Genomic DNA, 23,827 nt, shown 5'->3' on the forward strand with positions numbered 1-23,827 from the left:
ATTGAATCCATAAAGGGATCCATTTCCTCCATGCAAACCACAATAGAAGCCACGGTCAACAGAGTGAATGAAATGGAAGGTAGAGTGTCAGATACAGAAGACAGAATACACCAAATGGACCAAAAAGTGACAGATATGGAAAAATCACTCAAATTAAACCAAAGGGAAATTCAAGAGCAAGCAGATAATGCTAAAAAATTTAACCTTCGCATAATCGGAGTGGACGAAGGTGAGGAATTCCAGAGCAAGGGAATACAACACCTATTTAACAAGATAGTCAATGAAAATTTTCCCCACCTCAAAAACGACCATCTTAACTACATCACAAAAGCTTATCGAACACCCAACAAGCAAGATCCCAGGAGAAACACTTCTAGACACATTATAGTAAAAATGATGGATCTGAATAATAAGGAAACAATCCTGCATGCAGCAAAAATGAAGAAGGAGCTATACTACAACGGGAAAAAAATTAGAATCACTGCAGATCTCTCCACACAAACAATGAATGCAAGAAAAGCCTGGGAAAGCACCATACGAGCCCTGAGAGCCAATAACTGCCAACCCAGACTGATATACCCGGCAAAGCTAGCATTCACATTCGATGGAGAACTGAAAACTTTTAATAGCAAAGAAAAACTAAATGAATACATAAACATTAAGCCAGCATTACAAAGAATTCTAAGAGGGGGGACACAACCTGAAGAAAGCAACCAGGAACTGGGACCTGCCCCAAACAGGCATTACTCAAAGTCTAACTGAGCAAGCACAGGAGGAAAGGAAAGAAGAAAAACTTAGGAAAACGGAATGGCAGGGACAACAATGCATCTCTCTATACTTTCTCTTAATATAAATGGGCTGAATTCGCCAATTAAAAGAAAACGAACTGAGGACTGGATCAGAAAACAAGACCCATCCATCTGTTGCCTTCAGGAGACCCACCTCTCAGCCAAACATACAAACAAACTCAGAGTGAAGGGGTGGAAAAGGATCTACCAATCAAATTCCCCCAATAAGAAAGCAGGTGTAGCTATCCTGATATCTGACAAAATAAACTTTTCATTAAAATCAGTACAGAAAGACAAGGACGGACACTACATATTAATAAAGGGAACAATCCAAGAGGAGGATATAACCATCATCAACTTATATGCCCCAAATATCGGTGCACCCAGATATGTTAAACAAATGCTCTCAAACTTACAGAATAAAATAGATCCCAATACGATAATACTAGGAGACTTTAACACGCCACTCTCACCAAAGGACAGGTCTACCAACCAGAGGATTGGCAAAGAAGCTACCGAATTAAGTGAGGCCATACTTCAAGCGGAATTAACTGACATCTACCGAGTATTTCACCCTAAAACAACACAGTACACATTCTTCTCAGCAGCTCATGGAACTTTCTCCAAAATAGACCATATCATAGTTCATGCAAGGAACTTAAGCAAATACAAAGGGATCGACATAATCCCCTGTATCCTATCTGACCACAGTGGAATCAAGCTAGCTCTCAATAACAAAGCATACCACAGAAATTTCTCTAATACATGGAAATTGAACAGCACACTCCTTAACAAGGCCTGGGTAACAGAAGAGATCAGAGAAGAAATAAAGCATTTCCTACAACTCAATGAAAATGAAAACACCTCACAAAGAAACTTGTGGGACACAGCAAAAGCAGTCCTGAGGGGCAAATTTATTGCCCTCAGTGCCCACATCAAGAGAATGGAGACAGACCAAGTAAATAATCTCATGTTGCAACTAAAACAGCTAGAAAAACAAGAAAAAATGGGACCTAAAGCTACTAGACGAAGCCAGATAACCAAATTGAGAGCAGAGATTAACCAATTAGAAAATCAGAAAACCATAACCAAAATAAACCAAACAAAAAGCTGGTTCTTTGAAAAAATAAACAAAATTGATGGCCCGTTGGCAAGATTAATTAAAAAAAGAAGAGAGGAAACCCATATTAATAGGATTAGGGATGCCACCGGAAACATCACAACACGTACCCAAGATATCCAAACAATTCTAACAGACTACTTTCAAAAGCTATACTCTCTAAAGGAAGAAAATCTGGCGGAAATGGATGCATTTTTAGAGAAATACAAGTTACCCAAACTGAGCAAAGAAGAAGTTAACCAATTAAATAAGCCAATATCCTATAATGAGATACAGGAAGCTATCAAAAGTCTTCCAACAAAAAAAAGCCCAGGACCAGATGGATTCACAGCAGAATTCTATAAGACCTTTAAAGAAGAACTAATACCCATACTCCTCAAGCTCTTCAGAGAAACAGAGAAGGAGGGAGCTATCCCAAACTCATTCTACGAAGCCAATATCACACTCATCCCCAAACCAGGCAAAGACCCAACCAAAAAGGAGAATTACAGGCCAATCTCCTTGATGAACACAGATGCAAAGATCCTTAACAAGATTCTAGCTAGCAGAATCCAGAAACACATTAAAAAAATAATACACTATGATCAGGTAGGCTTCATCCCAGAGACACAGGGATGGTTTAACATACGTAAGTCAATAAATGTAATCCAGCATATCAACAGAGCCAAGGTCAAGAATCACATGATTATCGCCACAGATGCAGAAAAGGCCTTTGATAAAATTCAACATTCATTCATGCTAAAAGCTCTGGAGAAAATAGGAATAGAAGGAACATTTCTAAAAACAATAAAAGCCATTTATGACAGACCAATAACCAATATTATACTTAATGGGGAAAAGCTACCACCAATCCTCCTAAAAACAGGAACAAGGCAAGGATGCCCACTGTCTCCACTCCTCTTCAACATAGTCCTAGAACCCTTAGCCAGGGCAATAAGGCAAGAAAAAGACATTAAAGGGATCCGCATAGGGAAAGAAGAAGTTAAACTATCCCTTTTTGCAGACGACATGATACTATACCTCCACGATCCCAAAAACTCCATCCCCAAACTTTTAGAAATCATAAGTCACTTCGGCAAAATAGCAGGATACAAAATAAACCCACAAAAATCAGTTGCCTTCCTATACACTGATAACGCACAGGAAGAGAGGGAAATAAAGGGAGCAACCCCATTCACAATAACCTCCCAAAAAATAAAATATTTAGGAATTAACCTAACCAAAGATGTAAAAGAACTATTTAATGAGAACTATAAAAAGTTAAAGAAAGAAATTGCAGAAGACACTAGGAAATGGAAAGACCTCCCATGCTCCTGGCTAGGCCGACTTAATATAGTAAAGATGGTGATACTTCCAAAACTAATATACAAATTCAATGCAATTCCTATTAAAATCCCAATGACGTACATCACTGAAATACAGAAAACAGTCCAAAAATTTATATGGAACAACAAAAGACCTAGAATAGCCAAAACAATTCTAGGGGATAAAGACAATATGGGAGGGCTATCCATGCCGAACTTCAAACTCTACTACAGAGCTATAATCACAAAGACAGCATGGTACCGGCACAAAAACAGACCCGAAGACCAATGGAACAGAAAAGAAGATCCAGATATAAATCCACAGGCCTACAGCCAGCTGATATTCGACAAAGGAGCCAAAGACATACAATGGAAGAAACACAGCCTCTTCAACCGCTGGTGCTGGGAAAACTGGGCAGCCACATGCAGAAAACTAAAAGTGGACCCCAGCCTATCACCATGCACCAACATCAACTCAAAATGGATTAAAGACCTTAACATTAAACCTGAATCTCTGAAACTACTACAGGACAGAGTAGGAGAGACACTTGAACTAATAGGCACAGGAAGGAACTTCCTGAACAGAGTCCCAGGGTCACAACAAGTTGGAGAGAGACTCGACAAATGGGACTACCTTAAAATAAAAAGCTTCTGCACAGCTAAATCTATCGCAACTAAGCTAGAAAGACAACCAACTAATTGGGAAAAAATATTTACCAGCAATATATCAGACAAGGGGTTAACATCCTGTATATACAGGGAACTCAAGAAACTAATCCCTCCCAAACCTAACAAACCAATTACTAAATGGGCAAGGGAACTAAAGAGGGACTTCTCAAATGAAGAAATAAAAATGGCAAAGAAACACATGAGGAAATGTTCATCATCCCTGGTGGTGAAGGAAATGCAAATAAAGACAACCCTGAGATACCACCTTACCCCAGTCAGAATGTCCCACATCCACAAATCAGCCAACGACAAATGCTGGAGGGGATGTGGAGAAAGAGGAACCCTGTTACACTGCTGGTGGGAACGTACACTTATACAACCACTTTGGAAAGCAGTCTGGAGGGTCCTTAGAAAGCTAAAGATTGACCTCCCTTACGACCCAGTCATACCACTTCTAGGCATCTACCCTGAACAACAGGAACCAATATACAAGGACACGTGCACCTCCATGTTTATTGCAGCACTGTTCGCAATAGCCAGGATATGGAAACAACCTAGATGCCCCACCACAGATGAATGGATCCAAAAATTGTGATATCTATACACAATGGAATATTATGCAGCCATTAGAAATGACAAAATAATGGCATTTGCAGGGAAATGGATGGAGCTAGAAGGAATCATGTTGAGCGAGGTAAGCCAAGAACGAAGAGACAAACGGTACATGGTCTCCCTGATAAGTGGATGCTAAATCCAAAAGGTTAGGTGATACGATAAAACTAACAGGACTTAAGAAACAAAGAACTCCCGCTCATCCGGTTGAACCACTACTAAATATCCCCATGCTGCTGATCACAAATATGGTATATAACATGTGAACACTGTTATATATTACAGACTGTGGTAGACAATTTGCTCCAGGGAAGTTAGAATGAACTTGTGACTTTGAAATTATGTAATCATTTAATCACAATCAAAAAAAAAAAAAAAGAACCTCAGGGAAGGGAGGGAGGGAGGGGATGGTAGGGGGAAAACAATGGAGGGGGTAACAATGTTCAAGAGGAAGTGTACTCATAACCTCACTCATGTAACTGTTACCCTCTGTATAGTAGCTTTACAATTAAAAAAAAAAAAAACTGGAAAAAAAAAAAAAGTCATTCCTAGCCAGGCTCATACCTGTAACCCTAGCTACTCCATAAGCTGAAATCTGAGAATCAAGGTTGGAAGCCAGGCAGACAAATCCAAAACATTTTATCTCCAATTAACCAGCAAAAAGTAGAGGTGTAGAGCCAGCAGTAGAGCACCAGCTATGAGCAAATAAGCTAAGAAGAGTATGAGGGTTGGCGTTCAAGCCACAGCCCCAGCACCAAAGGGGTGGGGAATCATTCCTAATGTCATACTGGGAACCTGTTTGATATCATATCCTTGGCACCTACAACAGTCAAGTTGTTTCAATGGGAAAGTTTGTGCCAGACATGGTGGCTCACACCTATAATCCTAGCTACCCAGCGGCAGAGACTGGGAGAGCCCACTTGGAGACAATTCACCCCAACAAATAGAAGCTGGGAGTGGAGTGTGACCAGTGTCACCGCACAAAAAGGAAGTGTGTGGCCCAGGCTTGCCAGGCGTAGACGTAGAACCTGTCTGAAAATAAAGCAAAAGAGAAGACATTTGCCTAGTGGTGCAGAGCTCTGAGTTCAAGCCCCAGTGACTCCAAGAAAGAGGAGGACTTTATCAAGCACGGAGAGAATTCTTCTGGGACAAACTTTGAGGATAGTAGCTTAATAACGATGCATGTTCTTCACTAATTTTTTTTTCATTCACCCTTAAGAGTAAAAGCCGAATGTATGTATTAAGATGTGTCAGAAAGGCATTTGCAGGGCAGAACTAAACAGATGCAACTCAAGCATGTGTTTCTAGTAACCAGACATGACCTATGCATGGAACAAGCATGGTCAATGAGATCTAGCGACAGGAACAGGAACGGGGTGTTCAATATAGTTCGCTGTATGTCTGAAAATAATCAAATAAAAATGCTGGGAGGGGAGCTGGGAAGGTGGCTCAGTGGTAGAGCGCTTGCCATGAATGCCTGAGGCCCTGGGTTCGATTCCTCAGCACCACATAAGTAAAAAGAAAAAAGACGGAAGTGGGGCTGTGGCTCAAGTGGTAGAGTGCTAGCCTTGAGCTGAAGGACAACGCCCAGGCCCAGAGTTCAGGCTCCACGACTGGGGGGGGAGGGGAAGCTGGGAGGAAAAATAGGAAGTGTTTGTCTACAGAAAGAAAATTTTAGACCAAGCAGAATGCATACCTGGGTCCAGGAACCCCCCGAGGCAGTCTCACAGAGGCTTTCCACAGTCAAGGCCCCAGGCGGCAGAGTACAGGGTACGTCCCTGCTGCCTGTCCCACACGGGCAAGACTGGCACGGTCTCCCAACTGCTAAGCCATGCACCCAGCACCCTGACCCACAAGGAGGTGACAGTGGGGCTTCAGCACAGCTGTAGGGAAAGGCAATCAAGACGGAGGGCTGACTATGACTCACCATGCATCACTGCCAAGGGCACACCAAGGTCATAGCACCAGGCACGACCTGCCCCTACCACAGGTGTTTCTGGGCTTAATTGCTCCTGCTTTTAATGCTGTTTTTTGGACCCTATGCTTTCATGGACACTGGCCATGAAATCTCTATCCTGTGTCTGCATATTTTATCTCCCCCAGCCTGGGACATCACCCTGAGATTACATGCCAGGAAGCAAAACAATGAAGTCACCATAGCTCCAGACTATGTAAAAACAGCCAGAGTGCACGTGAAAACAAGTCACTAAAGTGAGTCTAGAAAATATTAAGCAATTACAGGGATAAACTCAACATACAAAAAAGGAAATCAGATCCTTTGCCATCGACAGTAATACACTCTTATTCTGGTTCTGGGTTTTTAGTAAACGTATACCAATTCTGTCTATAACTGTTTTATAAGTTATTCACTTAATTCTCACTTTAAAAACATTAGCTTCTTCATGTCAAAGTTCATTTACACCAGGGTGTGCGGTCCGTACAGCTGAGGGCCAGTGCCTCAGGAGACTGAGTAGGAGGACTGCCCCAGATGAGGAGCAGCTCAAAGCTCAAGTCGGAGCAACACAGTAAAACCCTGTCTTGAAAAATGAAAGTATGCTTATGACCAAATCAAAGATATGGATCCATATTCCTTAGAAGATAAATAATCTCCGCCTCTGATCACAAAACAGACCTGAATCACATTTGTACCAAGATGAGTACTTGCGAGTTAATCCGGAATGTCAGCATGGTTTGAAGGAGATCACTGAAGGTGTCTGTAGAGTGTTTCCAGGGAGGGTCAGATAGGGGGCAGACGTCCCCTGAATGGGGCTGCACCATCCCATATACAAAAGGGGAAGGGGGAAAGCCCACAGTGTAGGGACACGCTCTGATTCTCTCACTCTGAAACCATTTCTTCTTTCCCGCCTGTCTCTCCGCTCCCCCACGCCTCCTGTGTCCTGGCTACCCTGCGGTGAACAGCTCTGCCACTCCAACACAATGGTTGAAACCTCTAAAGCCACAAGCCAAAAATAAATCATCCCTCCCTTCAGTTGTTTACGTCACATCTTTTGACACCGAAATAAAAACTTAGCAACTACTAAGCAATGAACCTTAACTTTATCTAGCCAAGTTATTTGTCTACTTATTTATTTATTGCCAGTTCTGGGGCATGAACTTGGGTCCTGGGTGCTGTCCCTTAGCTTTTTTGCTCAAGACCAACACTACTACTTGAGCCACACGTCCACTTTCTGGCTTTTTGCTTGTTAACTTGAGATACTTAGCAATCCCACATTAGCTCTGAACCACAATCCTCAGATGTCAGCCTCCTAAGTAGCTAAGATCATGCATATGAGCCACTGGTACACTGCAGTCTGACTACATTTAAATACAACTTTTTCTCGGTGATCGTTGGTCTCCCAATGACTATACCAGTAACAAAGAAAACACATTTTTCCATGTATGTAGAAGCTAGACTTAGCTTAATCTATACGTAAATACCTTGGGTAGTATATAAACCAAACAGTATATTCTTCAAAAAAGGCAAAGTTCAGCAAAATAAAACACCAGGGGTGCGGAGAAGGAGGGGGAAGTGTGAACTGATGCAATCATAGTATTCAGTAGACACTGTGGAGCGTGACCTATGTACCTTGTGGGCAGGGAAGCGAGGGGGAAACTAGGGAAAGCAAGAGAAGAAGATTGTCCAAAAACAGGAATGCACTCATTACCACACTTACAAAATGGTAATCCTTCTGCATAGCACCTTAATAATAACGACAAAACTGTATTTTAAAATAAAATGAAATGAAACACGAGGAAGCAGGTACTTTGACTGACCGAGTCAAAGGGAAAGGGGTGGACAAATGAAGAGGAGAAGATGGGGAGACACCACCAAGAGTCCAACGTATATCCCACAGAATTAAGAAGGGTAGGGAACGGGTGAGAACACTGGGAGGGGCGATACTGAGGTAGTGCATTCATAAACGGCTTTTTTCCATGGCAACTCCCTGTACAGTCAACTACTTAGAGATAATAAAAGATCAATTTTAAATGAGGTTTCTAAGGAGATACCTTGGGCTCCTTCTTCTTATGCTCTTCCTTGGACAGTCTCTCTTTCCTCTCAGTGTGGTTTCGGTGCCTCTCATCATCAAGGTCCCTATGCCGTTTTTCTCTGTGTCTCTCTTCCCCTTCCTTGTCAGTGAGAAAGTTCCCCTTTTCTTTCGAATGTTTTTCTCTCTTCTCTCTTGTGCTGCCTTTTTCTTGGTGTTTCTTTTCTCTATCTACTTCTCTAGGCTTTCTATGTTTTCTCTCATCTTCTTCTTTATAAAGCCAGAACTTGAGAGGGTTGTCTTTATTGTCACCATACTGCAGCTGAGGGACAACAGAGAGAAGTGTGTGAGCAAATAAAAACACATCCTCGGCCTTCTACGTGTTTCGGTAAGAGACCACCAGGAACAATCCTTGAACTACCACTGTCCCTTTCACACCACTGTTCCACTCCCAGATGCTGCTGGCCACCCACCTCCAGCACCACAGAGATGTCGAAGCCCAGTGCGCTCCCTCTGCCCTGCTCACAGGGTCCAGCTTTCCCAGCAGGATGATTTGGATGCTCCAAGTCCCTGGAGGGCCCCTGTTGGTCCTCCGCCACCCTGCACCCTGCATGAAGTCTTCGTAACTTCTCTAGGCAAATGGTCACTTTGCCAAATGCCACAGTTTTTGTAATGACACTGAACCACCTACTTCACTATCCCATCTAGATGGGAGTCTTGAAAATGAGGACCACCCCTCATTAGTTATCTATATAACCCCCAAACATTGCAGAGACTCAGTACATAACTGGTGACATCAACTTAAGTTGTCCAACAATTGTACAAGGAATGCTCCAGCCAGCGCTCAGTGCTGACAGACGCCAGAGAGCCCTGAGGCACACCTCACCCCAGCCTTTCCCACCAGGTCCCCTCCGCTCATCCAGGCCAGGGTCTCTGCCCGTGCTCTCCGTGGTCCCTTCACTTCCCCTGGCATCCCGGCAGCCTCCTCCATTACCTGACCAAGTATAACTATAAAGCTGAGAAACTGCCAAAGGAACCTCATGGGAATTAAAGACTTAAGTCTAAAAACAAAGTTAAAGATCCAGAACAAAAAGCAGACAACTACTTACATAACTCTAGAGTGGGAAAAGGGCTCACCAAGCATTTCATCAACAAAACGACAGACTTGTTCACTTCGGAGTTTACACGCTGGGCCCAATAGCTCAAGTTTATAATCCTAACTACATGTGTGGCAGAGATCCCGGGATCAAAACTTACAGCCAGCCTGGTCACAGAAGGTCAGAAGACTACATCTTACTCGTGGTACCTGCCACCCAGCAAGAGGAGAGGCACGCTGCTGGGTGCCTCACCACTGGTTTGTCACCCCAGAGACAAGGGGGAACACAGACAGGGAGCTACAACCCACACCAACCCGGGCACAGAGCACCACTGGCTTGTCACCCCAGAGACAAGGGGAAACACAGACAGGGAGCTACAACCCACAAAGCACCAAAGCACCACTGGCTTGTCACCCCAGAGACAAGGGGAATCACAGACAGGGAGCTACAACCCACACCAACCCGGGCACAAAGCACCCCTCTATCTTTTTTTGTTGTTGTTGTTGGTCCTGGGGCCTGAACTCTGGGCCTGGGCGCTGTCTCTGTACTCTTCAGCTCAAGGCAAGCGCTCTACCACTTGAGCCACAGTGCCACTTCTGGTTTTCTAGTGGTTTATTAGAGATAAGAGTCTCACAAACTTTCCTGCCCAGGCTGGTTTTGAACCATGATCCTCAGATCTTAGCCTCCTGAGTAGCTAGGATTACAGGCATGAGCCACCGGCACATGCTTAAGACAAAAGGGCTCTGGAAGAGTAGCTCCACTGGGATAGAACCAGACAAACTCAGGGTCTTGAATTCAATCCCAAGTACTGCAAACATAACAGACATACACATATACATATGTAAATAACCCACAAGTCAAATTCAAAACAAAACAACAACATAAATGACTAGCAGAGATAGCCTTTTAAAGTAGGCTTAAAAAAGTAAGACAGCCGGGCATCAGTGGCTCACACCTGTAATCCTAGCTACTGAGGAGGCTGAGATCTGAGGATCACGGTTCAAAGCCAGCCCGGGCAGAAAAGTCCATGAGACTCTTATCTCCAGAAAACCGGAAGTGGTGGCTCAAGTGGTAGAGCGCTCGCCTTGAGCTGAAGAGCTGAGGGACAGTGCCCAGGACCAGACCAAACAAAAAAAGAAAAGAAAAAGAAACAAACAATCCAGGTTGGGAATGTGGCTCAGTAGTAGAGTGCCTACCTAGCAGGCATGAAGCCCTGGGTTCGATTCCTCAGTACCACATATACAGAAAAAGCCAGAAGTGGCACTGTGGCTCAAGTGATAGTGCTAGCCTTGAGCAAAATTTGAATTTCAGGGACAGCACTCAGGCCCTGAGTTCAAGCCCCAGGACTGGCAAAAAGAAAGAACGAATGAACAAAAGAAAGAAAGAAAACCACCAAGAGCTGGTGAGAATGTACTGTGTGAGGAAGAAACCCTTGTTACCTGCTGATGGGAATATAAACTAATGCAACCTGGAAATCAGTAAAAAACTAGAACTGGACCTTCTATGATCCTGCTATACCCTCTAAGGAGTGTGAATCAACACAATCACAGCACTATTGACAACAGCCCAGCTGGGAAACCAGCCTAAGTGCCAATCAGCCAAGAATGAATAAAGAAAATCCAGTAAATGCATAACAGAGTATAGCCATAAAAAAGAAATTACCCCTTGGGGCTGGGAAGGTGGCTCAGTGGTAGAGCGCTTGCCTTGCATGCATGAGGCCCTGGGTTCGATCCCTCAGCACCACATAAGTAAAAAGAAAAAAGCTGGAAGTGGCACTGTGGCTCAAGTGGTAGAGTGCTAGCCTTGAGCTGCAGAGCTGAGGGACAGTGCCCAGGCCCAGAGTTCAGGCCCCCCCAACTGGACCCCCCTCCCCAAAAAAAAGAAAGAAATTACCCCCTCTGCACAAAAATAAATGCAACCGGAAACAATCATGTTGACCAAGAGAAGCCAAGTTCAAAGACCCAAACAGTGTATGTTTTCACTCATGTGTAGAAACTACAGTATAATAGGATATGAGCACAAGGAGGAAGACTTTGGGGGGACCAGAGTTGGGATGAAGGGGGAGGGGAAGGATACAGAGGGTGACACGGTATGTAGGTAGAGGAAGACAGCATAATGAAACCCACTAAATAGTCTGAAAAGGGGGAAGGAGTAGATCAAGAAAAATGTGGGGGGCTGCGAAGGTGGCTCAGTGGTAGAGCGCTTGCCTTGCATGCATGAGGCCCTGGGTTCGATCCCTCAGCCACATAAGCAAAAAGATAAAAGTCGGAAGTGGCACTGTGGCTCAAGTGGTAGAGCGCTAGCCTTGAGCTGTGTCCAGAGTTCAGGCTCCACTACCAGACCCAAAAAAAAAAAAAAAGAAAGAAAAAGAAAAACGTGGTACATATACACAATGAAAGAATTTTACTCATCCATTAGAAAGAATAATATTCTATCATTTGCAGGGAAATGGATGGGCCTAGAATTATGTTATGTGAAGTCAGGCTCAGAGAGACAAACAGCACGTGTTTTCTCTCATATGTGGAAGCCAGACACACATAACATACACAGGGCTTTAAGCTCAGTAGTAGAAACAGGCTTTCAGGAGAGGGCAGTCAGAGGGGCCGGAAGGAAGGAGGGAGCTATCATATTTGATGTACATTCTGTAAAGCCTAACTATGTAGCTTGAGGGAGTCGGCATGGGACGGGGAAATGGAGGAGATAATGGCAGGGGTGATAATGACCAAGACTAATAGTACTCATAACCTGATTTACGGAATTAAAATCACTTGTACAACTTCTTAATCACAATTTTAAGAAGGAAAAAGGGGAAAAAAAGCTAGCAGGGAAGATTTCAATGTTCCTAAAACAAAGAAATGCAAAACAGTCTGAGATGTTGGATTTGTCAGTCACCTGTTACAATGTTGCAGTCATTACACATGGCACAGGTATTAAAAAGAAACACTGCTCTGGGCACCACTGGTTAGTGCCTATAACCTTAGCTACTCAGGAAGCTAAAGATGCGAGGACTGCAGTTCAAAGCCAGCTCAGGCAGGAAAGTCTATAAGATTAATTAATCACACACACACACACACACACACACACACACACACACACACACACACACACAGAGGCAAAACTGGGTCTGTGGCTCAAGTGGTAGATCACTAGCCTTGAGGAACAAAAGCTCAGGGACAGAGCACAGGCCCTGAATTAAAGCCCCACAACTAGCACACTCACACATACAAAAAAGTAACACTGCACCCTAAAATATGAACACTTATGATATGTTAATATAAACTACGTTTAAAAAAAACTTTCAGCTGGGCGCCAGTGGCTCACGCCTGTAATCCTAGCTACACAGGATGTTGAGATCTGAGGATCGTGGTTCAAAGCCAGCCCAGGCAGGAAAGTCTGTGAAACTCTTATCTCCAATAAACCACTATAAAACCGAAGTGGAGCTGTAGCTCAAGCGGTAGAGCGCTAGCTTTGAGCTGAAGAGCTGAGGGACAGCACCCAGGCCCAGAGTTCAAGGCCCATGACTGACAAAAAAAAAAAAAAAAACTTTCAAAAATTTAATTGTCTTGTGGATCAAATTAGCAATATTAAAAATAATAGTTACCTGTCCAGAATATGGTAAATTATACTGTGATGTTATGAATAACTATATAATTCTTATGTAAAAACAGTGGGTTAGGTTTATATTTTTTATCTAATCCATTCATTTCCAGAAATTAACCATAAATAATTAGAAATAAATATAGAAAGCTCACACAATGGATGTCTTTATACTTAAAAAAAAAAATCAAGCAATCTAAGTGTCCAACAACTGCAGATAGGACAAGTAATCCATATTACTAAATATTAATTACAATTCACTCAAATACTACAAAAAATATCCTAACTCAGGAAAATACTCAAGATGTATTAAGTTTAAACTAGTATAAATCAACGAAATGCTGTTGTCTTTAATGTACTATGCAACTTCTTGTTTCTATTATATGTTCTTCCCCCTATGGTATATCCCTTGTTGTCACTGGACTTGATTTTGGTATGCGGGTATCGTGTGTGTGTGTGTCTGTGTGTGTGAGTGTATATCTGAATTAGGGAAGGGAAAGGGAACAACAGAGTGAGATAGAAGACAAGAGGGAGGGACCATTTCAACAGCAATATTCACAAGACAAAATGCTGGAAATGATCTGTACAACTTGGGGGTAGGGGAAGGGAAAGTATGAGAAAAATGAGGGAAGGGGTAAGAAGTTTGACAAGAAATGTACTTATTGGGGCTGGGAAGGTGGCTCAGTGGTAGAGCGCTTGCCTTGCATGCCTGAGGCCCTGGGTTTGATTCCCCAGCACCACATAAGCAAAAAAGAAAAAAGCCAGAAGTGGTGCTGTGGCTCAAGTGGTAGAGTTCAGGCCCCACGACCAGACCCAAAAAAAAAAAAAGAAATGTACTTATTAATTTACTTATGTAACTGTAACCTCTCTGTATATCACCTCGACAATAAAAAAACCACAACACCAAAACTAAAAAAAGCAACAAAAAACAAATTCAAGGAAATTACATAAACACATTCATACATACCTATACACATACTATATATATGTGTGTATATACATGTATACATACATATATATATATAAATGGGGTAGGATATATATGCTTAAATATTATCAATAATCTCTAAGTGGGGAATAGTTTTAGTTTTATTATTATCTGTGTCTTCCAAACTTGCTAAATTAAGCAAGAGTTAGTCTTAGAATCAGAAAAACCACGAGACCTCAAGAGAAGAGACTGATTAGCCTTGGGGCTTGACTCCTTCCCACTTACTTCCCCGGTAACCCCCCCAGGCCTGTGTAGACAGGTAGAAAGCCCTTCTGTGGGCCACCCGGCTACCTTTCTCTCCCGGTATCTTCTTTCTCTATCTTCATCGACCCTCTCAGAATCCTCATCTCTCCTTTCTTTTTCTTCAATTCGTACTTTACTACCTAAAAAAGCAAAAAAATTGAACGTATTTTTAACTCTCCCAAATTTTAGCTTATAAAGGATTGTCTAACAGCTTGCTGATGTTACTACAAATCTGTTAACAAATATTTTAAGGTAGTCTTCAACAAAACACATTTCCAAACACAAGAGTGACAGGTCTGCCAGGCACTAGTGGCTCACACCTGTAATTTTAGCTACTTAGGAAGCTGAGATCTGAAGATCAGAGTTCAAAGCCAGCCTGACAGGAAAGTTCCCCGAGACTCTGGTCTTCAATAAACTTCCCAGAAAAGGCCAGAACTTGTGCTGTAGCTGAAGTGATAGTGTGCTAGCCTTGAAACAAAAAAGCTCAGAGACAGTGCCAGGGCCCTGAGTTTGAGTCCCAGAACTGGCACAAAAGTGTGACAAGTTCTAGTGTGTAAACTTCAAACAGAATAAAATAGGCGCTTAATATGGCAATCTAAGAAACAGTTATGAATTTTTTTTTCCCTTCTTCTTGCTGAAGCAAGCTGGCAAATGTGTAAGTCATACCCATGGTAGTCAAAAGGGGCACCAACACCCGCACAAACATCTTTAGGACTTCTGTGCCCAGAAACAGAGCTGCATGGCCAGCAGAGCTGTCTAAGAAAGATCAGCCCTGTTGGCCAAATTTTTAATCAAGTATGAAGCCCAAAAGAAACTCCTTCTCAGCAACACCCCCACAGCCTCCTAATACGCCTACTGGGGAAACAGGCAAGAGGAGGGCTCCAAACATGGAAGGGGCCCACCACGAGGGGAGGCTGAAGCACCAGTTACGGGGCAAAGTGAGCATGTTGCCCAAAATCTCGAGAGAAGCCACTGGCAGGGGGAAGCAGGGAGAATCTATGCTATCTAGCAGACCTCAGAGGGTGGACAGCCTGTGATTCAGAGGCGAGGCCCAGCTGGGCACTGAGTCTGAGAAAGCTAATGGATAAGTGTCATTTAGACTGTGAGACTAGATGCAATGAGCAGGAAAGGTAGGTCCTTGACAAATGGAGAAGTATGAGGAAACAGATCTATGGATGATGACAGAAAAAACTTCAGAGTCTAACTGTATAGCTGGCCTTTCCATCACATCTTAAATACTGTGCTGAAAAAATAAGAGCAGGAAGCACAAACAAAAAAGATGTTATTAGAAATAAACAGGAGGGCTGGGAAGGTAGAGCGTTGGCCTTGCATGCCGGAGGCCCTGGGTTCGATTCCTCAGCACCACGTAAGAAAAAAGCCGGAAGTGGCGCTGTGGCTCAAGCAGTAGAGCGCTCGCCTTGAGCTGAAGAGCTGAGGGACAGTGCCCAAGCCCAGAGTTCAAGCCCCATGACCGACCAGAAAAAAAAAGGAAAAAGAATATAACCTGGCACTGGTGGCTCACACTTGTAATTCTAGCTATTTAGGAGGCTGAAATTTAAGGATCATGGTTCAAAGCCAGCCCTGGCAGGAAAGTCTGTCAAACTCTTATGTCCAATTAACCACCAGAAAACCAGAAGTAGAGCTGTGACTCAAGTGGTAGAGAACTAGCCTTGACCACAAAAACTCAGGGACAGTGCTCAGGCCCTGAGTTCAAGCCCCATAGTTAACAAAAAATTTAAAAAATTAGGGGCTGGGAAGGTGGCTCAGTGGTAGAGCACTTGCCTGGCATGCATGAGGCCCTGGGTTTGATTCCTCAGCACCACATAAGCAAAAAGAAAAAAAAAGCCAGAAGTGGCGCTATGGCTCAAGTGGTAGAGCGCTAGCCTTGAGCTGAAGAGCTGAGGGATAGCGCCCAGGCCCAGAGTTCAGGCCCCATGACTGGACCCAAAAAAAAAAAATTTTTTAAATTAAAATGTGTATATATATATATATATATACATATATATATACATATATATATGTATGTATGTATGTATATGTATATATAAAATTCGGTATAACATACACATTGGAGGGAAGAGAGAAGAGAGGAAAAAGGAGGAGAGAGAGAGAGGAAAGGGAAAGAGAAATGGGAGGAGGGAAGGGAGAGAAGAGGGGGAGAGAAAGAGAGAGAGAGAAAGAGAGAGAGAGAGAAATAGGGGCCTGCACCTACAAAGCCAAAGCCTTCATAAATAAATAGGAGAAAATAAAATGATGCCAAATGCCCTGAATAATAAGAATATCTAAAAGAAACACATATATTTTTTTTTTTTTGGTCAGTTATGGGGCTTGAACTCTGTGCCTGGGCACTGTCCCTGAGCTCTTCAGCTCAAGCCAAGCACTTTGCCACTTGAGCCACAGCGCCACTTCTGGTTTTCTGGTAATTTCTGATGCCGGGCATCAGTGGTTCATGCTTGTAATCCCAGCTACTCAGGATGCTGAGATCTGAGGATCACAGTTAAAAGCCAGACTGGGCAGACTCTTATCTCCAATTAACCACTAGAAAACCAGAAGTGGCGCTGTGGCTCAAGGTAGAGTGCTAGGCCTAGAGTTCAAGCCCCACCACCGACAAAAAAAAAAAAGTTTCACAGACTTTCCTGCCCAGCATGGTTTTAAACCATGATCCTCAGATCTCAGCCTCTTGAGCAGCTAGGATTGCAGGTGTGTGCCACCGGCACCCGGCGGGAAACACATTTAACAAAATTCTGTAGCCAGTCCAGTGTGTTCAGGTGAGTGAGGACTCACCTGAGCGGGTCTTCTTGTCTGCTCTGTCAAGCAACTGCCGGTCCCGTGCCTCCCGGACCAGGATGTTGTGGTACGCGGCAGTCTGCTTGATCTCTTCTTTCCTAGGCCTTCTATCCCTCTCTTTTTCTCTGTCCTTTCCCCTGCCGTGAAGCCTTTCTGCGTCTTGGTCCCGGTGTTTCTCTTTCAGCTTTTCTTTCTCCCGGTCTTTGGTGTCTTTTCTCTTTTCCCTGTGCTTCTCTCGATCTCTCTCCCCGTAGGGATTCTCCTTAGAGGTGTAGAGGTCTCTGTGCCGAGCATCTCGGTCTGGGTCCCTGTACTTGTGCTCTTTGTATTCGAGGAGGTCCAGTTCTGAATCCTTGTGCAGCTTCTTGTCTCTATGTTTCTTATCTTCCTTTGGACTACCCGATTGTACAGCCTGAAACAAGAAAGAAGCTCTTCCTTGACCAGGAAGCTTTACTAACGATTCCCTTTACTATCTAGAAATCCATACTTACTGGAAAGATCTTTAAAAAGACACTGGCTGCAAATTCTTTCTAATCCCAGCAGGACCTGGGCAGGGGTGAATGAATATTCTTGTCTTGTTTTGGTTTGGTTTTTTGTCCATTGTGGTGCCTGAACTCTGGGCCTGGGCGCTGTCCCTCAGCTCTTCAGCTCAAAGCTAGCGTTCTACCACTTGAGCCACAGTGCCACTTCCAGCTTTTTCTGTTTATGTGGTGCTAAGGAATCAAACCCAGGGCCTCATACATTCAAGGCAAACACTTACTACTGAGCCACCTTCCCAGCCCAATGAGTATTCTTATAGTACTGAAGCAGTTACATTTAGAATGCGTATCAGACAAGTTCGGTTTACCGGAACACAAATCTAGATAAATACTTGAGGCCAGGATGGGCTGGGGATGCCGACCAGCAGACAAAAATTAAAATTAAAGGCCGCCTGTAGTACAAAAAGGACAATGAGCTACATTTAAGTGCATGACACATAACCACCCCTTGGCAATATACAAAGCAAGGATCTTTCTTATAAAGCTCTTGGGAGGATTTCATCTCAACCCCAACCTTCCGCCCCCAACCATGCGCCTGGAGGCACAGCAACACCCACTCCACAGCTGGGCCCAGGAGCTGGAGCTGGCCTGGGGCCAGGCTGGACAGCCAACAGGACACATCCCAGCCAGAGCCCTGCCCACATAGGGGTTTTAAACACAGGGCTTCATCATCTGTGAGTCCAAACGCCTTTGAAATGAGCCTCATGGAACCAAAGTTATGCAGCAGTATGAACCCAGGAAGCCATCAAGTCCCACACAGCCCCAGCTTCAGTCATTAAAATCATTACCCAAAGGTGTTTCCTGAGGTCCTCTGCCTTCCAAGTATCATCTTTAGTTCTTCTCTAAAAAGAAAAGCAAAAAGAATTGTTAAAGTTCAAAACATAAAACTTTAGCCAGGCACTGGTGGCTCATGCCTGTCATCCTAGCTACTCAGGAGGCTGAGATCTGAGGATCGCGGTTCAAAGCCAGCCCAGGCAGGAAAGTCCATGAGACTCTTATCTCCAATAAACCACCAGAAAACCAGAAGTGGCGCTGTGACTCAAGTGGTAGAGCACTCGCCTTGAGCTGAAGAGCTGAGGGACAGCGCCCAGGCCAGAGTTCAAGCCCCACGACTGGGAAAAAAACAACTGGAAGTGGTGCTGTGGCTCAAGTGGTAGAACACTAGCCTTGAGCTGAAGAGCTGAGGAACAGTGCCCAGGCCCAGAGTCCAAGCCCTATAACCAAAATAAGATATATGTGTGTGTGTATATGTGTGTGTGTGTGTGTGTGTGTATATATATATATATATAATTATAGATATATCTAACTTGGTGTCCTCTAGTGAGCTTTTTTTATTACACTCTAAATCAACAGCAATCATTTCTGATATGCTAGAACATACACAACTGCTTATCTACTGAAAGGTGGCAGAAAGCACCTGGAGGACCACTGTGCAACCGACTCTGCTATACCTGGGTGTAGCAGCACATACCTGTAATCCCAGCATATGGGAAACGGAGACAGGAAGACCTCTAGTTTAAGGCTATGTAGAAAGAGGATATCTCAAAATAAAAAGATCATAGGAGCTAGGAAGGTGGCTCAGTGGTAGAGAGCTTGCCTTGCATGCATGAGGCCCTCAGTTAGATTCCTCAGCACCACATAAGCAGAAAAAGCCAGAAGTGGGGCTGAGGCTCAAGTGGTAGAGCTCTAGTCTACAGCTGAAGAGCTGACCCAGGCCCAGAGTTCAAGCCCTACGACCAACAACAACAAAAAAAAGATTATAGGAACATGGAATTTTTAAATATATTCACCAATCTAAATTACCCTAGCTACTTCAAAAATTATTAAATATTGCAAAATAAAAGAGATAATAGGCTGGTCACAAACTTACAGGCCCCAAACAGCTGTTCTGACCGCTTGTCAGGGTTGGCCTGTGATCAACACTGTACTACCCTATCAGACAAGATCAGCAGTGGCTCCAAGTGTCACCTGTCCAATCCTCTGCCATAACTCCAGTCTCAACCCTAACAGTCACAAGCCGCAAAGCCACGTCTGACCTGTGTCGATGGCACACAGGCAACATCACTTGCCCAAGCACGCACGGTCTCTAGTCCTGTGGACCCAGCATCAGGTGTGGCGTTCACAATGTCATCACCTACCTCCAAAGGACACCAGCAAGAGTCCTCACACCACAGCTCGGAATAAGATACTACTGCGCCTCTTGCCCTAACCAAGATATGGAAATAGCCTGTGTGCCTCCAACAGACAATGCAGTAATATACACAGTGGAACTTTTATTCATCCACTAGGAAGAACGGTATGACATTGTTTGCAAAGACACAGATGGAAAAATTATGCTGAGATAAAAGATGCATGCTTTCTCTCCCATGTGGAAGTCTGATAGCACTGAGTCTGTTCTACACAGGGGAAATAGACCTCAGATGGATTCCTTCGCAGACCTGGCTAACAGTTAGACTAAAAATGGGAGGACGGTTGCCCTTTGGGAGCCTGTGGAGGCTGCTGAGAACAAACAGGATGCTGAAGAGCTGGCTGGATTTACTGGCTTCTTTGAGGCAAGACATTATTCTACTTGGGCAATAGACATGATATGTGAACAGAGCAGAAAACAACAGTGACTCCTGGTGGCAAACAGAACAAAACCATAGCCATCTGGGCAGGGTAACTCGTGCCCATGGAAACAGCAGCATGGCTTGTGCCAAATTCTGACATAACCTCCCCACCAAGGCCATTGGAAACCAAATCCATATGAAGCTGTATTCCACCAGAGTTTAAAACTAACAAAAAGTAAATAAAGTGGATTGTGCACTTGTTTAAAAAAAAAAAAAGCAGGGCACCGATGGCTCACACCTGTAATCCTAGCCTTGAGCTGAAGAGCTGAGGGACAGTGCTCAGGCCCAGAGTTCAAGCCCCACAACTAACAAAATAAATAAATAAATAAATAAGCCAGGTACCGGTGGCTGGCTCACACCTGTAATCCTAGCTGCTCAAGAGGCTCAGATCTGAGGATGACGGTTCAAAGCTACCCCAGTCTGTGAGACTTTTTTTTCCCAAGGGCTGAGGACCAAACCCAGGGCCTTGCCCGCACCAGGCAGGTGCCCTTCCGCTGAGCTAAACTCCCAGCCCCTGTGAGACTTTTATCTCCAATAAATGACACAAAAAATGCTAGAAGTGGACCTATGGCTCAAGTGGTAGAGCACTCGCCTTGAGCTGAAGAGCTCAGGGATAGCACCCAGGCCCAGAGTTCAAGCCCCACAACTGACAAAAAAAAAGAAGTGGGAAAGAGAGATATCAGATAAAGACATTAATTTGGTAACAACATATTATACTCAGTATCACGGACAGCGGAAAAAAAAGCTGAGCTACACTTCTGTACACGGTGACTGATATATAAAGGGAGAATGGGGGAGTCTCAAGGGGAAAATCTGAAAGGCTGGCCAGGATAAAAGCAGTCAGGCCAACAACATCTACTAACTAATAATTACCTAAGTTAGGATTCTATCCTCCAGAGAATGCAGGCAGAGGTCTCGACTCCTGGAGCGCACATGCCAAAGGAATGGCCCTCAGGCCCTTGGTGGAGAGGCTCCGGAGCTGCAGGAGCTACAAAGACTCCCCAAACAGTATTCACCTATTGCTGGTATAGCTGTTCCATGAAGGGAAGGCAAGGGCCTATCCTCACGTGACAGCTCTGGGCTTTTCCAGAGTGATAAGGAAACCTAGGTTGTCCCAGGAACTCATCCTTTGGCTGACACAGCTCTGTTAAGGTTTGGTCAAGGCTCTTGGCAGTCCTGGATGAAGGGTTCATATGGAGAGTCTGCAATCCTCAAGGGAGCCCCATACTGGACTAGTGAAGACCAATCTTTGGAAAGCCCACCTGCTTTTCTAAAAACAGCATGAAATGGTACTGCATTGTACCTCATATCAAAATAAAAAGGATACAAATTTACTTTATCTCCTAAGGATGACCAAAATATACAAAAATATACTTTTATCTTTTAAGTTCTGATTAATAAGTTTCTACTTTAAAAATGTCCATTCAACTGCTGACCATTGGTGCTCATGATTATATCCTAGCTACTCAGGAAGCTAAGATCCAGAGGCTAATAGTTCAAAGTCAGTGAGTGAGTGTCAGTGTGGATGAATCCACACTTGTCCATCTCCAAAATAATCAGCCACCAAAAAGAAGTGGTAGACTGCCAACAAAGCAAGTAAGCTGAGAAAGGGGGAGGCTCTGAGTTCTAACCCTGATTCCATCAAAAGAAAAACCAAAGTCCATTAAATATGTATCTCTGGCTGGAGGTTCAATTCAGTGTTGTAGCATTTGCCTAGTATGTGCAAGAAACAGAGTTCCATCACCAGCACTGAAAAGTAAACACACATATGTGTGTATGTAAAACCTGAAAGGGGCTGAATGGAAAAAGATTCCAATAAATTGCTATATACATTCCAAATACCAAGAAGACCCTAAACCTTCTAAAGAGAAAGAAAACGGTGCTTAGATACCTAATCACACAAAGTGGTTGACAAAATGTCTTCAAATTTTGCAGATTATTTTATCCTAGAGTTCTTTGTAAGCCTAAATGACGATCTGTGTTTTTAGAGCTGTTTTCTTCCTACCTATCCTTGAAAAGGGGAGCAGACTCATTAAAGATGAGAGCACTGGATCCACTCCCGATCCTATCCAATGCACTCAGGAGAAGAATTCACAGCAAACGCCCCGGGGGGAGGGAGAGACCCCATACCCGCCCCAGGGGGACACCCCGCTCCCGCCAGCCCGTCCCCCCCCAATCCCGGGAACCCCCACTCCCCACCCCAGGAGGACCACCCCCTCCCGCCAGCCCATCCCCCCCCCGCCCAATCCCGGGAACCCCCACCCCCCACCCCAGGAGGACCACCCCCTCCCGCCAGCCCATTCCCCCCGCCCAACCCCGGGGGACCCCCCCACCCCCCTTCCGCCAGCCCATTCCCCTCGCCCAACCCCGGGGGACCCCCCCACCCCCCTTCCGCCAGCCCATTCCCCTCGCCCAACCCCGGGGGACCCCCCCACCCCCCTCCCGCCAGCCCATCGCCCCCCCCCCCCGCCCAATCCCGGGAACCCCCAGCCCCCACCCCAGGAGGACCACCCCCCTCCCGCCAGCCCATTCCCCTCGCCCAACCCCGGGGGACCCCCCCACCCCCCGCCCAACCCCGGCGGACCCCCCACCCCCCTTCCGCCAGCCCATTCCCCTCGCCCAACCCCGGGAACCCCCCCACCCCCCGCCCAACCCCGGGGGCCCCCCCACCCCCAGCCCAACCCCGGGGGCCCCCCCACCCCCAGCCCAACCCCGGGGGCCCCCCCACCCCCTGCCCCAGGGGCCCTCCCGCGCCCCCGCCCCGCTCCCGGGCCCACTCCCTCGCGGCTTGGACCCCGGGTCCCGCCGCCGCCCGCCGGCCGCCGCGGGAGGAGCGCAGGCCGCGGCCGCGCTGGCTGCCCGGCCCCGGGGCGCGCCCTCCCCTCTCCTGCCCGCGCGCACCGACCTTCCCGGGCTCCATCGCTCCTCGAAGGCCCCGGCGGCCGCGGTCTCCCCGGTCCGGGCCGACGCCGGGCCCGCCCGCTCGCCCCGCCAGCCCCGGCCGGCCAAGGCCGCTCCTGCGGGCGGGCGTCCCCGGCTCCCAGCAACCGGCAGGCGGGGCCGCGAGCCGCTACCCGGCATGCTCAGCGGCCTCCCCCGGGCGCCTGCGCCCTGCGGAGCCCTCCGCAGGCCGGAGTAGCCGAGGGCCGAGCGGCCGCCTCCACACCGCGGGTCGGGCTCGGCTCCGGGCTGACGCGAGGCGAGGCCAGCTCTGCGGCTGTCTCTGGGCGGGGCTCTGCGGCTGTCTCTGGGCGGGGCTCTGCGGCTGTCTCTGGGCGGGGCCGTGCGGCTGTCTCTGGGCGGGCTCTGCGGCTGTCTCTGGGCGGGGCTCTGCGGCTGTCTCTGGGCGGGCTCTGCGGCTGTCTCTGGGCGGGGCTCTGCGGCTGTCTCTGGGCGGGGCTCTGCGGCTGTCTCTGGGAGGGGCTCTGCGGCTGTCTCTGGGCGGGGCTCTGCGGCTGTCTCTGGGCGGGGCCGTGCGGCTGTCTCTG

The 23,827-nt window shown here is 45.9% G+C and overlaps 1 protein-coding gene across 4 annotated transcripts in view; it reads right to left on the minus strand.

Annotated features, from left to right (window-relative positions):
- Dync2i1 (dynein 2 intermediate chain 1) overlaps positions 1-23,363 on the minus strand; it is a 76,560-nt gene extending 53,197 nt beyond the window's left edge. For 3 of the 4 annotated variants that reach the window (XM_042701025.1, XM_042701024.1, XM_042701023.1), the window contains exons 1-5: positions 23,245-23,363; positions 18,519-18,572; positions 17,189-17,603; positions 14,453-14,544; positions 8,502-8,801 (exon numbers count right to left, since the gene is read on the minus strand). In XM_042701025.1, coding sequence (XP_042556959.1) covers positions 8,502-8,801; positions 14,453-14,544; positions 17,189-17,603; positions 18,519-18,572; positions 23,245-23,259 — 876 coding nt within the window. In that variant the 5' untranslated portion in view covers positions 23,260-23,363. Of the gene's footprint in view, positions 1-8,501; positions 8,802-14,452; positions 14,545-17,188; positions 17,604-18,518; positions 18,573-23,244 lie in introns of those variants that run through there. The other variant, XM_042701026.1, reaches the window with a different exon arrangement.
- Positions 23,364-23,827: the final 464 nt, after the last annotated feature.

This window comes from Dipodomys spectabilis, unplaced genomic scaffold (genome assembly GCF_019054845.1).
Source record: "Dipodomys spectabilis isolate Male_0828 unplaced genomic scaffold, ASM1905484v1 ptg000277l, whole genome shotgun sequence".
Lineage (NCBI taxonomy): Eukaryota > Metazoa > Chordata > Mammalia > Rodentia > Heteromyidae > Dipodomys > Dipodomys spectabilis.